Source organism: Engraulis encrasicolus, chromosome 5 (genome assembly GCF_034702125.1).
Source record: "Engraulis encrasicolus isolate BLACKSEA-1 chromosome 5, IST_EnEncr_1.0, whole genome shotgun sequence".
In the NCBI taxonomy this organism is placed as follows: domain Eukaryota; kingdom Metazoa; phylum Chordata; class Actinopteri; order Clupeiformes; family Engraulidae; genus Engraulis; species Engraulis encrasicolus.
This window is the reverse complement of record NC_085861.1, coordinates 17,820,477-17,836,862: the sequence shown is the minus strand read 5'-3', so window position 1 is coordinate 17,836,862 and position 16,386 is coordinate 17,820,477. Positions and strand designations below refer to the sequence as shown.

Sequence of the window (16,386 nt, the reverse complement as noted above, 5' to 3'; positions counted from 1 at the left end):
CTTGCTGTAGATTAGAACGTAGTGGTGATGTAAAGCGTTCTTAAACTCCAATGCTCCAATTAACACTTATCATGTGACATTGTGTGGCAGCAAGCACCGCCATTTTAACATGGGTGGGGGAGTGGGCACTTTCAGGTAGCATTGATTCACATATCAGATACATCATTGTGACATCTTAGTGAATGAGGCTGCACTGTACAGTCCATCAATGCCAGGGAATTTTGATGGAACTTCCTAGTAGCCTACATACAGTAGGCCTACAGGTATTCTGTGTTGAGTTCCTCAGGCATGTGTCAGTGCAAAACAATCAGCCAGTGCTTGGTGTATAGTAGTGTTTCTCAATGGGGGCGTTGGGGACCTCGAGGGGGGCGTTGAGAAGGATACAGCTGAGAAGAGGCGGTGCTTAGTTGCCATTTGGTGGCATTAGTCCATTTAATTTTTTTATACTAAGGGGGGGGGGTGTTTTCAGGCTTATGATGAGGTCAAGGGGGTGTTGGGAGGCTTGTTATGAGGCCAAGGCGGCGTTTGTTCAAAAAAAGGTTGAGAACCACTGGTGTATAGCAAACAACATCTACTGCAATTAGTCTGAATGGGGGATTGCCTCACTTACTGTAGACCATCTGTCCATGGGTGTTATCAAGGAAGTTCTTGCTCTCCCTATGCCTAATACAGCTGAAAGGCTATGCCGATTAGGTAAAGGTAAATACTCAGCCTAATGGACCATTGTCTTATCCAATAGTGCTAAAAGATGTAGCCTACATGTAGCCTACTTTTTTGGGTCTTTTTCCACTTTATTTGGTGGACAGGAAGCGAATTGGGAGAGAAATGGGGAGGGGCCGGCAAAGGACCCGGGCCAGGAACCGAACAACGGGTCAGTCACATGGCAGACGAGTGCCCTACCGGTTGGCCACGGCAGGGCCAACATGTAACCTACTTAATCTCATTATTCAAAAAATGTCACAGCTTTTTGTATAAAGAAAGGATTTATGTAGAGTCAAACCCTTACTTACTAGTATTAACAACGAATCTATCATCACTGGCCCAATTAACTATCAATTAACTGTAGGCCTTTATGAAATGAACCATCAATGAAAAGTGTTGTGAATGAGCTTGGGGGTCTTGAGTGTTTATAACATTATTCTCATGTTAGCAAGTCTACAGTGCATGACCAGTTCGGAATAAAGCAACACTGCGACTTCCAACACTGGACTGTGCAACATCACTCCAGACACGTCTTATTCCCCCTGTGTATTCCCCTGTCTGGTTGTAGACTACTTGACCTGGGACTGAGGTTATCAAGATGGCCGCGGACATTTTACATCACATAGAAACGTCATGAGTTTCCATTTACACACCACACAACACTGTCTCTACCAATAAGGCGGGAGATGGGATTTCGTCCGAAATCCCCATATAGGCCACACGTGGCCAATGTATAGACCTCCTAATCCCGCTTTTTCTAAATAGGGAAGCTAGACACTACTGTTTGGCACACACGTAGTGCTTTATTCAGCCCAGATTTTTTAAGGACAACCCACAACTGCATAGGCAGAACTGTGAAAGACGGGTATCATCATTTACTGTTCACACTCATGATCACCATCATCCTGCTGATGTAAAATACAGTCTAATTGACTTACACCACTGTAAAACTTGATCCATTATAAAAAAAAATAAAAAGTGTGTATTAAACATTATTGCTGTCTGTACATTAACTTACTAGGGTATCATTTCCCCTCCCAATTATCACTCTGTCATTGTTTTTGACTTAAGATACCACCCTTGTTACAAATTGGAGGTCCCAGTGCATTACTAAAGGCCCTGTGTTCTGTCATACTAGTGTAGTACTATGGTAGTTAACTTTTCAACGACTATTACAGCATTTCACTGGTGGAACTGCGTGCGTTATGGGGCTACGAGTAACCCTTCCCCACGTCCTGTTGTGATGTTGATGCCTCTGTGGAAACTAGCCCACGCAGGGAGACACAGTCTGATTTGCACTGAACTATAAATGGCGGCGGGTGGCCTGCCCCTAATGGATTACCCATGTGAGCCAATAAGGCTGGCCCCATCCAGAACAGCCCTTGGCAGCCTCACACGTCTGTCTGCCAGGTCCTTTTTTTAAACATCTCCAGGGCTCTACATTTACTTTTATTTCCAAAATGGCTAGTGGATGTTTGTTTTACAAGTCAAACAAACACTCACTAATAATGGGTCAATGTGGCTCATAAGTTGGTTTTTTATACCAGCCAAACTGAAATTTCACCAGCATTTGGCTGGTGTCAATTTAGAGCCCTGAACATCACCGTGGTCCTAAGAAGTCACTAAGAACTGAATTGGGTAACTCCTTGTTTTAGTGCTTTTAGGAATAATAATAAAATACTGGTTTATTTTCAGCCTCTGTCCCAGTGAATAAATGGTGGGTGACTTATTGGCTTTGACTGTGTGACTGAGTGACTTGGATAGTTGTTGTATGTACCTCCATACCTTTGTTGATTATAGGTAAATAAGGTGTGTGTGTGTGTGTGTGTGTGTGTGTGTGTGTGTGTGTGTGTGTGTGTGTGTGTGTGTGTGTGTGTGTGTGTGTGTGTGTGTGTGTGTGTGTGTGTGTGTGTGTGTGTGTGTGTGTGTGTGTGTGTGTGTGTGTTGAAAATGGAAGAAACTGCAGTTTGTATGAAACTGTTTTTGCAAGATCTCCTACGAAGCCTCTACACAATGTGATACAGGATAAAGTTGGGGATTCCCCTTTATGCAACTGCTCAGTGCTCAGTAATTGTAAGCCTTTAGTTAAGTCTGGCCTCCCAATGTGTGGGATCTCAGGTTCTTACAATTACACTTGCCTTTCCATTTGAAACAGCCCCTTGTAGTGTATCACCACATAGTTAATTAGGTGAATGGAAAGGGGAGGGGGCGGTGCTGAATTGCTTGTAGCCCCACCTAGCATATTGGCACCCTTGAAGTTTAATCACATAGTGAGAAAATCGTGTATCTCCAGATGATAAGTTCAACCATGATTTCACTAATAACTTGTGGTTGATACAAAGTAGAGGAATTAAAACAACATTAAAAACTAAAGGAGGAAATTAAGGGAAAGCTCTCGGATCCAGAGTCAATGGTATACCACTGACCTCTTTACACAGAGAAGCTGTTTACTTGCATAAACAAGACCTCCAAATGATAAAAGGTCATCTCAAAACACGTAGGTACACTATTTGTTATGTTACTCAGGAATTTGCCAAATATGGAACTGTAAAGAACTTCCTTTGAAGTGGGGCAAGGGAAGAATTTCGATAGAAAGTCGGTGAAAATTTGTGGAAATAGTGAAACAATTACCAGGTCTACAGACATGAAGGTCAACTTCGAACAGTCTTGGATAGTTGTTTCAATAAGCACCATATGTTAAACACTACACAAAGCAGGGCTTTTTGGGTGGAGACCAAGGCAGACACCATTGCCTACTAAAAGTAAAAAAAGGGAGCACCTGATGTTTGTGTGTGAGAGAACACGGACAAAGCACAATCCTTTTAAAAACGTTTAAGGTCAGATGATGCAATACAAGAGCTTCTCGATAAGGCATAAAAACAGAGGTGCATAGAAACAGGTCTGTAAGGAAAGCAACACCCAACCAAAAGTTAAGCAGGGTTTCTGATCCATAATAATGTGTCGCTAATTTGTTGCATTTGGTAAAGGAGGCCTTCCTGACAGGCATCACGGTCGGGTAGATATTTACAGGAATATGTTTAACCCTGTGCAAGAACACTTGGTTTGAGGTGAAAATCCAAAGAACGCAAGCAAAAGAACAGTAGAATGGTTATAAAATGAAACAAGAAAAACACTGTTCTTTTTTTTCAAAGATATGTTTATTGATTTTTCACTTTAGAAAAAAAACATTACATAAAACACAATCACAACAACAACAACGGCTCAGTTACACACACACAAATAATCATTATGAGAAGACAAAATAATGACTGCTGCAAAGCGTTTATACAGAGCGATATTCAATGATCTCTATCAAATCCCTTTAACAAAATATCAGATACACTAGGTTCTAAGTGATTCAAATATGGTTCCCAGGTGCTAAGTTAAAGAATAGTCTAGAATTTGAATGTAATACACTGGTTAGGTATTCCAGGGGTATCATACCATGCAGTATATCATGCCAGCCCTTACGTAATAGTAGGGACTTTGTCACTGATCCATTGTAGTAAGATATTTTTCCTGGCTGCGAATGTCAGAATGAAAAACACTGTTCTAAAATGACTAGCAATTATTCCGGATGCGAATCCAGTTGAAAATCCTGCATGAGGAGAATGTAAAATCCATTATTAGGAGAAAGAATCCTGTGCATGTTCAAGAGGTTGAACATAATGCAAAGGAAGTGTGGGAGGCGAAACCACCAGAGAAGTGCAAGAAGCTTGTTGATGAATAAAAAAATAATTGGAGGCTGTCGTTAAGGGGGTGGAAACAATTATTAAAGAGGGGTGCCAAAACTTCTGCACATGCTCTTTTTTCTTTGAAATGACAAAATCCATTAGAATTTTTAGACCTCTAATTAAAAGATCATGGTGGTATAAGTTGTGTATATTTCCATTTATTTCTGGACATATTGCAAATTTTGTAAATAAAATTGAGGGGTGCCAATACTACTGTATAGGCGGTGCTGTATATCTTGTATGGGTGGCAAGGCTAAGCTGTATTAACAATATGTAATGAATGATCAACCCCAATGCAAATCTAATATCGTAAAATTCAGGCTGTAGAGCTATGGATGGTGTTTTTCCTGATATTTAATGCATGCCGTTCCACCAGTGAAATGCTGTAAAAAAGTAATTGAAAAGTTAACTATCATAGTACAACACTATGATAACACAGGAACTTCAGTAATGCACTATGACTTAGTCATTGGCATTGTGGCAACAGCAAATTTATAGCGTGTCTTAACGGGTTAAGTAAATAAAGAGTGACCACGATGATCAATCACAGTGCAGATCATCATCAATAATCTAAGATAGATTAATATAATTCATATTTTATATCTATTAACAGAACACCCGAAAACGAGTATTGTAATATCTGTTGTTTGTCAATGTGTTGCATTGAATTCACAATTTCTGCATTTTGTCAATGTCATCTATTGTCTGTCTTATTAAGGTGGAATAGATATCTTATGTAGTGTATATTTGAATACTGAAAGTATTAACAGTGTAGCCAAGAGCACTCACATTTGTGCATTTTATCACAACAACAAAAAAAGTCTCAAAACTGTGCTTAGGCTATATCAGATGTTTTAAAAGCAGTCAGGAGGAAACCAATGAGGAACAAATAAGAAGCAAACAAAGGAGAGAAAAAATCTCTCCACGAACAATACCCACGCCAGTCAGAAAAGGCCTAGATCTTCACGGAGCAAGAGAGAGAGAGCGAGCGATTGGAGGAGAAAGGAGGAAGGGAGTGGGTTCTAGATAAATAAGGGTTAATGGGCCATAATGACACTTAATGACAGACAAGACTTTCCTTCTGCATACAAAGACTGATGGAAACCAACAAATGATAACAACAACAACGGTAGCAAGAAGAAAAAAAAAAAAACGCCGCCCAGCATGTTGGTAGGCCTCAGGTTGTGACGCACTTGATAAATGCGCCCCTCGAGGGGCCTTGGTTCCTCACTCCGTCAGCTCAGCTCCTTCAGAGAGCACCACTTGTGGGACGCAACACAAGCACCTGATGCACGGCTGCACAGCTCGTGTGCTAAAACATTACATCAACTACAACATCTGTACGACCGATCATGAACCCTACCTCAGTGCATTTCTAAGGCCTCATGGGTAAGCACACTTGTGTTTCCTTTCTGATAATATAATATGATGACGGCGATATTTTGATTTGTATTTCGTGTGTTATCCACAATGCATACGTTTGAATGGTTCACACAACCTATTTTTTGCGCATTTTTGATGGAAGTGCCATATAATTGCAATCAACTTCTGTAATTTTCTGTTTAAAAAAGCCTGAATTCTTATCTTTTTGTAGCGTCTTGACTTGCCTATCCATTGTCAGTCAGCAGGTCTTTGTGCTGGCTGACTGGACCCAGAGCCATCTGGTGGAAATAGGAAGGAGTGGAGAGATAGGCAAGACATACAAGATGGAAGTCCAAGCAAACGTCTGGGGAAGTCTGCCAGCACTGTGTCTGGGGCTGACAGAGAGCAGCTGGAAAAGCAGCTAGGACGTACTTATCCAAGCAAACAAAACAGCTGGAAAAGTTAATGTCAGCGTCGTTTGAGCTGTGACTATTTCGCTGTCCATGTGTATTTCGCTCAAGGGAATTATCCAATTCACAAGGAAAAAAAACCCAACGAGATTCACAGAAACCGACGTTGTGCACAAATATTCCAAAAAGAAAACTGACCGTATTAAGTGGCTGCACGCGACAAAAGAGACAACAGAAAAAGAAATCACAATAGCCACAGGTGTCTGTGTGGATCAGCTTTAGAAGCACCGAACCTCAGTCATCAGAAGCATGGCTACACCTGATCCGCCAGAGCCAGCAGCGGCAGCCCCAACTCCTCCAAGCGTGACCTATGACCCCAGATCCGAGACAGTCACCCTGCCTGGTGGCATCGTCTCGGTCGCCGGTGTGACCGTGGTGACGGGTGGCACAGAGATGAGCTGTGGCTCCTGCACTCTGGCCCTGGGCATGTGGGGGACCCTGATTGGCATCAGCGTGGTGGCCGTGGGGCTGCGGGACCGGCTGGTGGACCAGAGCACCAGCGGCTCCATCCTGCTCACCATGGGGCTGGTCATCCTCTCGGTCAGCGTTGCCATGGTGGCTTTGGTGGGACTGTACCGGCTGTGGCGCTGCAAGGCGGGCCGGTCGAAGGAGAGGGATGAAGGCAAGATGGTGCTCGTTGAGGACGCAGACAGTGGGGTCATTAAAACCGTCACTGTGTGAAAGTTGGGAGTGTAACATGCCAGATGCTTCTTTAGTGATCTTCGAGAATTATGAATTTTCTCCATTTCAAAGGATAACTTATTTTTTGTTTTGGATTCACTGATGACAATGTACCTCCAGGTTATATGTTCTGTTACCTACCAAGGATTCTCTTCCATTTCATTGGACAACTTTGGTTTTGTTTTGGATGCATTAATGAAAAGTAAGAAGAGTTCACATGCATCAACTATTTTCAGTTACACAGATACGTTTGTTTGTTTGCCTTTTTTAAAAAATTTTTTTTAAAGTTGACTTTTCAGTAATACATTATTTGGTCAGCACCCGAAAAGAAAAGAAAACTTTTTTGGGTGAAGCCTTCTCCAATGTTTATGAACTTGGAAACATTAATGACAATGTACTGTCTGCCTTCAGGCTACACGCCCCGCCATCTTGTTTGAGGTTAATTTAGTGTCTCTAAAGGACTGTCTGTGTAAGACCATGATATGCCTGACCCTCACTGTTAATCCATTTGCTGAATCACAGAAGAATGTGACAGGAAATACAGCCAGCTTCCTGTTAAGGGATGTGCCCACAAGAGAAAACATTGCTTGCTTTCCTGTGTAATCTATGAAAAACATTCGTGTTCGACGTTTTTTTTTTACAGATTACTTTCTAAGCACTCTTTTTAGACAAATAGCCTACCACTTTTTGAGTTGGCATGAATAACATGAATTCAACTTATGTGAATCTGTTTTCCCAAGCACATTAAATAAATCAGATTTGATGACCCAAGAGATTGTAAAAAATATCCAATTACAGCATACATAGCCAACTGAAGCTTGAAATCCTGTCATGTCCATTCTTTTCCCACATTCAAGTTGTAGCCTAGGCCTACTTGGGCCCCTAGCCCTGGGTGAGGTTTTTACTCCACCTATGGTGCGCTAGAGAGAAGCCCTACAGTTGGCTAGAGCTATTGCAGATGGTGGCTGAAGATTTCAGCACTTGTGTGATGTGAATTTGTGGCGACAAGCAAGGTACTGGTAATCGCAAAATTGCTGCACACGTAAGGTTGTGATGAAATGCATTGCAAAAAAGTACTGATTGAGATTCAAAACTTTTTGCTGTGAAAAGAAGACAGGGGTACCCTGACAAGCACTTGTCTTGTAAACACTTGTGGAAATGAATAATTGAAATTCAATAGCTGGTTCTGGTCCAAATAGCCTGGGCATTTAGCTGCTATTTTGGCGCCATGCACGGGCGGTATAAACGCACAAACACATACAGTAGCTTACCTTTTATTGCTCGGCACAATTAATTATAGCTCGGTCTTCATCCTCCTGTCCTGACTGCAAGCAGGGACACTGTTGATGACCGAAAACGTGCTTTCTAATTACAGTATTTCTCAATTGGTTTTGTACATTTCTCACAACAGAATAATCATTCTCAAAACGTCTTGGTCAATTGTGACTTCCTGCTGTTATCTGTGCACATGGTAAAATACGTTTCTCATAGTTTTCAGCATTTAGCAAATGCTTTCATCATCATGCAGATGGTTGTGTACAATTCTCAGCTTTTTTGTACATTAGCAATTGCTTTTGTCATATCACTCAAAAAGCATTGTCACTGAATACACAAAACTATCTCAAACCCCAAAACATTTAGGCCCTATGTCATAGTATAAGTCTTGACATGCAAAATGATTTACCAAGCTGCCATAATGTGTTAAGCACTGTATAATTTCCATTGGATTTGTGTCTATAAATGTGATCTGAATTGGTGAATTGCTCGCAGGTAAATATTGACTCTCTCTAATCAAAAGCAGTAGAAGGGAAAGAGGAAACAAGCATGCAATACAACAATAAGCACTGTACTGCATTACATTACTCTATGCCTCATGTGCCCTTTATAATTACGCTCCACGCAAAATTACAATATTTCCCTAGAATTTCACAAGACAGTAAGTGCACTTTATACAGTATCAGTGCATTGTTTCAAATTTATTTTGCTTTACATTTCTATATTTTTTCCCACATGGGCCTGCAAGACAAGTAAAAAGGGGTGTTAGAGGGCGCACTTTGACACCTCAATCAGAGTTGACTATTTTTTTGATTTTGCAATGAGAAAACCTTTCAATAAATGTCATACTCTAAATGTATGTCTAGTACAATCTTACCTGATCAATGTAATATAAAGTCGAATTTACAACATTTTCCATCCATTCTAAACAACATTTCGCTTCAGAAAACATCCTCAAGAGTGTACTAGTCAATTGTCAACATGACAAATCGATTTGACTAGCTTGTCCATACACTATGACACAATGACTAACCATTCTGCTGGCACTGACACGTTCATTGACACAAAAACTTGGTTTTGAAAGACAAACTAAGGATTTTGAGGAAGAGACTTGGTTTTGCAGGTCATCCATGGTGTTTTGCCATTTGTTAAAGCTGTTTTGAGAATGACTACTGTGTTTTGAAAATTGCGAGAGAGATTCGAGAAATGTACAAAACCAATTGAGAAATACTGTAAACCAAGCAACGAACTCCCACATGATGAATTCGGACTACATAACGCGCGCGCCGGCGTGAGGGTCAATCGACAGTTGCCAGAGCCTTGTTGTAGTAGGCCCATTACATGTAGCCAATTGGTATGCACAAACGGGATCATTATGCATTTTCATAAGCGAATACATGCAAACCTTCATTCACCTCATTCACAAAAAGTGGACCAACTTGAATCGAGTTGAATAGTCTCTCGAATATTGGTAACATTTTACATAGCCTATAGTCTGTCATGTTGGGTAAAAAGATCCAAAAGATTGATCTATGGTTAGATAAGTGTAGACAAAAGGTAACACATGGATGCCTGTATGCAATTTGCACTAAAAGAAAAGAAGTGGGGAGGGACAGGTGGGTGCCTTGTCAGGCTAGCCTATGGATTTGTCTTGGAATATTCTAGCCCTAGTTTTGGGTAAATTATTGACATTGTTGGGTCTCTGTTGCTGTTGGCCTATGTTGCGTTTGTCCACAACAATTTACATTGTGAGATTTCAATGTCTTTCCAATGTCTCTGCACCGAAATGGACATCACATGTCAGTGCCTCTTTGGACATCACGTCTCCCTTCACACTATTTTCTGCCCAATTTTCCCTGATATTATTCTTACTTGACCTTGCCCCTTGTAATGTATCAGGGAAGATTGGGCAGGAAAAAAATTTACCAGAACATAACTTAACTCCAAATGAGTGCCCAGTTGAATTTTTTACCAATAAAATAAAATGTTTGGGGCCCACCTCTGACCCAATAAAGAATAAAACTCAAATAAAAAGTCAACTGCAACACACACAAATATTATTTTGATGTTTAGAAAATGATTTCAAGGCCCACTTGGAATACCTTCAATCAGGGCCCAGCAGTGGACAGCAGCAGCCCACAGTTTGAGAATCTCTGACTTAGAGCACAGAGAGAGAAAAGGCCTCTCAACTAGGTTCTAGAGCAGGACTTGTGACAATGGTGGGTTGGGCTATAACACCGGCCTGGTTTTAAAAAAAAGTGAAAGCCCATTGGGAAACTCCAACTCCCATTGTCATTGTGACACAGAACTCCACAGCACACAAGTGAACACTGCACACTGCACACAACGAAATTGCATTTATGCCTCACCCATGCAAGGGGGCAGCCCTCAGTGGCGCCCCATGGGGAGCAGTGCGGTGGGACGGTACCATGCTCAGGGTACCTCAGTCATGGAGGAGGATGGGGGAGAGCACTGGTTGATTACTCCCCCCACCAACCTGGCGGGTCGGGAGTCGATCCGGCAACCTCTGGGATGCAAGTCTGACGCCCTAACCGCTCACCCATGACTGCCCTAGCCCACACTGTCAAAAGTGCAGCAGGCACCAAAAAGTAGGGCAAAGTGTTCCAAGTTAAAATCGCGCAGCATAGCCTTCATATTTAGTTAGGTTATGTTAAGTTCAATTTTTGCCAGGCTGACACTCAAGTAGAGGGATACCACTAGATACCTGTAATTGAAGGAGGTGAAGAAAATACGGAATATAGGCCTGAACATTCAAAAAGAAAAAGGAGAAACATATGGCATCTTTGAACTTTTAATTATTACAGTAGAGTAGACAACATCACACATGTGTACAATAACACAGAAGCTAGCAGACCTGTAAGTTTGGTTAAAACAAAAATCAAGTTCAGTTTCACTGTGACATATAAACAGATTAGGGACTGTGACACAGACCTCTCTCTCTCTCTCTCTCTCTCTCTCTCTCTCTCTCTCTCTCTCTCTCTCTCTCTCTCTCTCTCTCTCTCTCTCTCTCTCTCTCTCTCTCTCTATGTGTGTGTCCAGCAGCCAGCTGGGATTAGAGTGGCTACTGAGTCCCGATGACCCCAGTCATTTGCATTTTCAACAACAATCCTTTCTTGATCCTCTTGTAAGGATCCTCCACCCACTCACTCACCACATCTACTCTGTGAGCTCGCAGGCCTGGCCCGGCCTTGCCATTGCTCTGGTGAAAACCAAAACTTGGCTCCAAAACCCCGACATTCTGCTCACAGAATAGGACAGATAGATAGATAGATAGATAGATAGATAGATAGATAGATAGATAGATAGATAGATAGATAGATAGATAGATAGATAGATAGATAGATAGATAGATAGATAGATAGATAGATAGATAGACTGTCTTTGGAAGTACTGACTCTTAAGGATAACCCAATGGTCAGCAGTGACACTGGGGCCTACTACAAAGGCAATTCTCAAATTCTTCTTTTTGAACCCACCTTTCTTCTAGACCCCAATTTAAAATTTTGCGGTGGTGGTGCTGCTGCTGCTACATTGTCCTCCGTTTTTCTCATGAGCTGAAGCAAAGGGAGGGTCAAAGGTGTGATGTCCATCCACAACTCCTGCGGGGAGCTCCAGCAAACACAAGAATTGCGTTTGGACAATCATCCTTTGACCCTCGGTCAGCCGAGGAGGGGGTTCCGCAGTAGTAGCCATTCCTTTGCTGCTCCCCTGGTGATTGAGTAGAGTAGAGTAGAGTAAAATAGAGTAGAGTATCATTTATTGATCCTGAGGGAAATGAAGGTGTCCAGTAGCATACATAGAAAAACAGAATACACAAGACATTACATTACAAGAATAAAAACAGAAAAAAACCAAGATATTACGCACATCATTGCACATATGTTAACATACAGCACACGCTACATGGTGATGGAAAAGGAGGATAATTAGCAGTACTTTTCTTGAGTTGTTTTTTATCCATGCCATCATTTACCAGATCATGCACAAAACAGAAAAGTAAATAAATAGAAACCAATAAAGAGCACGATTTGGCACCTAAATGTATATAGGTTACGTTAATAGTTCTTTCGGGGTTTTCAAAAGATGGGAAAAACACCCTATTTAGTTTACATAACCCCACCAATTCAAATCCCCATCGCCGTTTCTGTTGCAAAGCAAGACTGGTTCAAAAACAGGACCTTCAGGGCTGAGGACCCTCACTCTTGGCTTTCTTCCAAAAAACAACAAAATCAAAAGGTCTTTGTGGATCAAATCTTAATCCAGCACATTAACATTACCTCTGTCAAGTATCCACAGCATTGAACCTGCGTACCATCCATCCATCCATCCATCCATCCATCCATCCAATGGATCACTGCATGTTAACTCCTGGTGGAGGAAGATCTGAAGTGTCCTTCCTTGTGGCCCTGTCTCTCCAAAGTGCGTGTGTCCAGCTCGTGCTCCTCAGCTATCTGCGAGCTTGTGACCAACCGTCTCCTCCCTTGTCCCCCTCATTACATGCAGCGCTGGGGTTACCTAAGAAACTGGGCCTCAATGGAGAAAATCTGCTTCGCTACAATAAATGACGAAAGTGACGGGGGTGGAGAGAAAGGGAGTGGTGAAGATGGTGGAGACATTGTTGGTCCGTTGGCCGTTGGGGTGACGTGGGGGGTGATGGTTAGGGGAGGCCCGGGGGGGGGGGGGGGGGGGAGAAGGGTACTCATGGCAGGTGGATGGATGGAACGCAAGTGATAGAAAGAGAGTAAGTGGTTGAACTTGCATGACTTTGATTCTGTAAACAGTTGAAGTGCAAGGCTGGATCACTTGAGTGAGATGGGTTGATTCAATGAAGCTGTGGAGTGGCCGTTAGACATTACTACTGCTACTTCAGATTTATTATGTCTTTGGACGAATTCACCTCTAGGAAGTGCCTTTGGATTGATTCACCTCTAGGAAGATTCACTTATCACGTTGAAAAGGGCTTATTCAACCTCTACAACTAACACAAAAAGGCCTCTCTCCGTAGAACTCCGTACAAGCCTCTCTCCGTACAACTGTCCACAACGATACAAATAAAAGTATACTCAAAGTGGCTTCAAAGTCAAAATATTTCATCATTCATATACTCTACCATTTGTTGAACGCAAGCATGTACTGTATGTGGTGAAAGAAATCACTTGACTTGCTACAGTCTCAGAATTTGGTATCATTTACCACTGAAATGATAGCAGCATCGCTGCTCAGCTCTCAAATACCATTTGGCCAAGCTGTGTGCAGTGCACCGCAATGAGCCATATCATTAGATAGTCAATTAGATCGCTGCAGTGCACTTGCCTTTATGCTTTTTTTTCTCTCTCTCTCCTTGAGGCCCGGCCATCTATTACCACGGCAGCAGCAGTGACCAGCGCATTGCCATGGTGCGAGGCTGACAAAAGGGCATGCCGTGGGAACGGCTCCCGGGGTCAGGAGTGAGGGTCAGAAGGTCGAGGGGCACGGGGGGCACGGGCAGCTGGGCAGCAGACAAGAGGAGCTCAGGGTGAGAAAAGTGGGAGGGGGGGTCCCTGCGTAGGGCTGGGCCTGGTGAAGGGGGGTGGGGGGGGCTAGAGGACATTAACATTGAACTGGCATAAAGGCCATTGATCGGGGGGAACCCTTCCTGCAGCAGGCTGCCCTCGCTGACCAGGCCTTCTCTTCAGGACCATGCGTACCGCTGCTAATGCTGCTGCTGCTAATGCTGCTGCTGCTGAGCCAGAGATGTTCGGGGATGGAATATGATTCCATGGGCCCCTGGGCCAGACACCATGAAAGACCCCCTCCATAGGTGTTGCTAGTTTCCAAAACAGTTGAGGGTTTTATAAACTGTATGTTTTTGGGGTCTTGAAATTTTGAAAATACAGTTGTTAAAATTGCAATTTTAACGCATTATGAGACTGGAAATACAGAGGCCTGGGCTACAGGGCCTCCTTGGCTCTTGGGCCCCTGGGCTTGGGCCCGGTAGGCCTGTGCAGCAATCCGTCCTTGATGTTGCGCGCTGATTGGCAAGTAACAGCCGGTGGTCCATAGAACTCCATAGGCCTGCCCTGCCCTGCATCGCTACACCAAAAGTGCCTGATATAATGGAGGTCACAATCACTTGTGTCCTTCCCGACATTTGCAGTCTTAATCAGAACAAGTTTAGGCATGAGCTACAATATATACTAGGATATTCTCATATAAAAAGTTTGCTTCCATTATATTTTTAGCCATGCAAATAGCATTTCTTTTGGATCACACATTTTTGGTTGTTCCCACAAACACACACCTGACACAAAGACTAAAAGGTTTTAGCCTACATCACTGTCTTGATCCCTTGTTGTTTGAAAAAACGAAACTGTAAAATAATGATTAAAATATAAAAATAAAAATACAGGTTCAGCATTATCTGGATACTATAAATTAATATCTAACTTTGAACTCAGTTATTCAATCATTGCTACAACTTCAGATATGTTACATTACATCTTCATTTGGGACATTTGATGGTTATTACACCACAATTTATATTATTAAGGGTTTTTATTCTGCAATAAAGTTGCATGCACAATATAATTTCAACTGAAGTGCATTTTGTGATATGTTGATATGGACAGGAGATGTGAAAATGAAAATGATAATTTTAAGATGTAAAGTGTTTATACTGTATGTAATGTCAGGAGCACAATCAAGTCTATTTGAAATACCTTGCAAAGTTATTGGTGCGTTTTTTGAAAGTATGAGGAGATGGTGAATGTGTGTGAGTGTGTGTTGGTGGGCCAAGGTTGATAGTGGCGAATGAGCTGGCTGCTTTAAGGGAAGTTCAAATAAACATGGCAAGCATGATTGGTATGAGAGGTGTGTGTACAGTAAGACATAATCTACAAGTAATGTGTGCTGCATTTGATGTGATACTCCTCAGTCATTTCACACCTCCCCTTGAGTTAAATGACTGATCTTTATCTTTCTCCTGCATATCCAGATGTTCTCTGAGTCTGGCAAAGCAAGCTGTATCTTTGAATCGTTGTGTGTGTGTGTGTGTGTGTGTGTGTGTGTGTGTGTGTGTGTGTGTGTGTGTGTGTATTGTATTGTATATGTCTATATCAGTATGTTAATGTTTGAAAACGGCACGTGTGAGTGTGTATTGTCTGTGTGTATGTTGTGAATGAATGTGTCAGAGAAAGAATTGTAAATTCATATATGAGTAGGCTAGTTGTGTGTGTGTGTGTGTGTGTGTGATTTTTGTCAATGTCTTATATGCATGTTAGTTAAACTGCAAATTGGGAGACTGGTGAAACGCAATTATAAACTTCAGTGCTAACACTGTTACATAGATTTTTGACAATAAAGTACACTTGACTTGACTTGTAGTCACTGCCTTTGCTAATTGTAGCTGGCCACGAGGCTACACTACAGCACCATGTTCCATACTGTTTGAAAGTACCCTGAATGTGACTTGGTATCCTGTTAATCAGTGCTCACTTACATGTAGCAGTACTGATGATTACCATTGCTGAATTCATGCAGGTGAAACAACAGTGGAACATTAAAGGATAACTTCTGCCAATTTCAATATGCTGTTGTATTGCTCACGCTACCCTTGACTTGTCAGTACCCGGTGATGCTGCATTTTTTGAGTCAGCCCTTTCCGAGATCTGAGCTATTCTACTGTAATGGGGGCAAATTTTATTTACATTAAAAATCCAAATATAATCCCCAAAGGGATCGCTGTTTGTTAGTTGTCTGCTGATGTTGCATAACCTTTTGGATGTTATGGGAATAAATCAAGATGTTTTTTTTTTAAATGTAAACATACACCTGCCCCCATTACAATGACAAGGATCTAGGAAAAGGCTGATGAACAAAAAAAATCTCAGGTACTGACAAGTTCAGGGTAGTGTGTGTGAGCATTACAATTGCATGCTTGGCTGAAGTTACCCTTTAAAAACATTGCTGCTCATTAATATGGCAGGTGTTACAGTGTTCTTCCCAGACTATGTGCAGAATGTAAGAAGTCCACAGTTTGTGGAAGAACTGGTTGGTTGTGTAATGTGCAATGCTATTGTTACACATTATACATCAGGTTGTAATTTTGGAGCTTTCATCGCAGTAGCATTAATTTTTCTTGGAGGGAAAAGATTTCTTGCACA

General features: G+C 42.0%; 1 protein-coding gene across 2 annotated transcripts; it reads left to right on the top strand.

Annotated features, from left to right (window-relative positions):
* Positions 1-5,626: 5,626 nt before the first annotated feature.
* On the top strand, positions 5,627-7,928 carry LOC134448342 (transmembrane protein 100-like). 2 transcript variants are annotated; one of them, XM_063198022.1, is made up of 2 exons: positions 5,627-5,825; positions 6,058-7,928. In XM_063198022.1, exon 2 carries the CDS (start codon positions 6,518-6,520, stop codon positions 6,947-6,949), a length of 432 nt encoding a protein of 143 aa, XP_063054092.1. In that variant the 5' UTR covers positions 5,627-5,825; positions 6,058-6,517; the 3' UTR covers positions 6,950-7,928. The 2 variants fall into 2 exon arrangements, with proteins under 2 accessions (XP_063054092.1, XP_063054091.1); XM_063198021.1 differs by having other exon boundaries at positions 6,031-7,928.
* Positions 7,929-16,386: the final 8,458 nt, after the last annotated feature.

Coding starts and splice junctions, on each gene's coding strand:
- LOC134448342 (XM_063198022.1), top strand. CDS start 6,518: ATGGCTACACCTGATCCGCCAGAGCCAGCAGCGGCAGCCCCAACTCCT.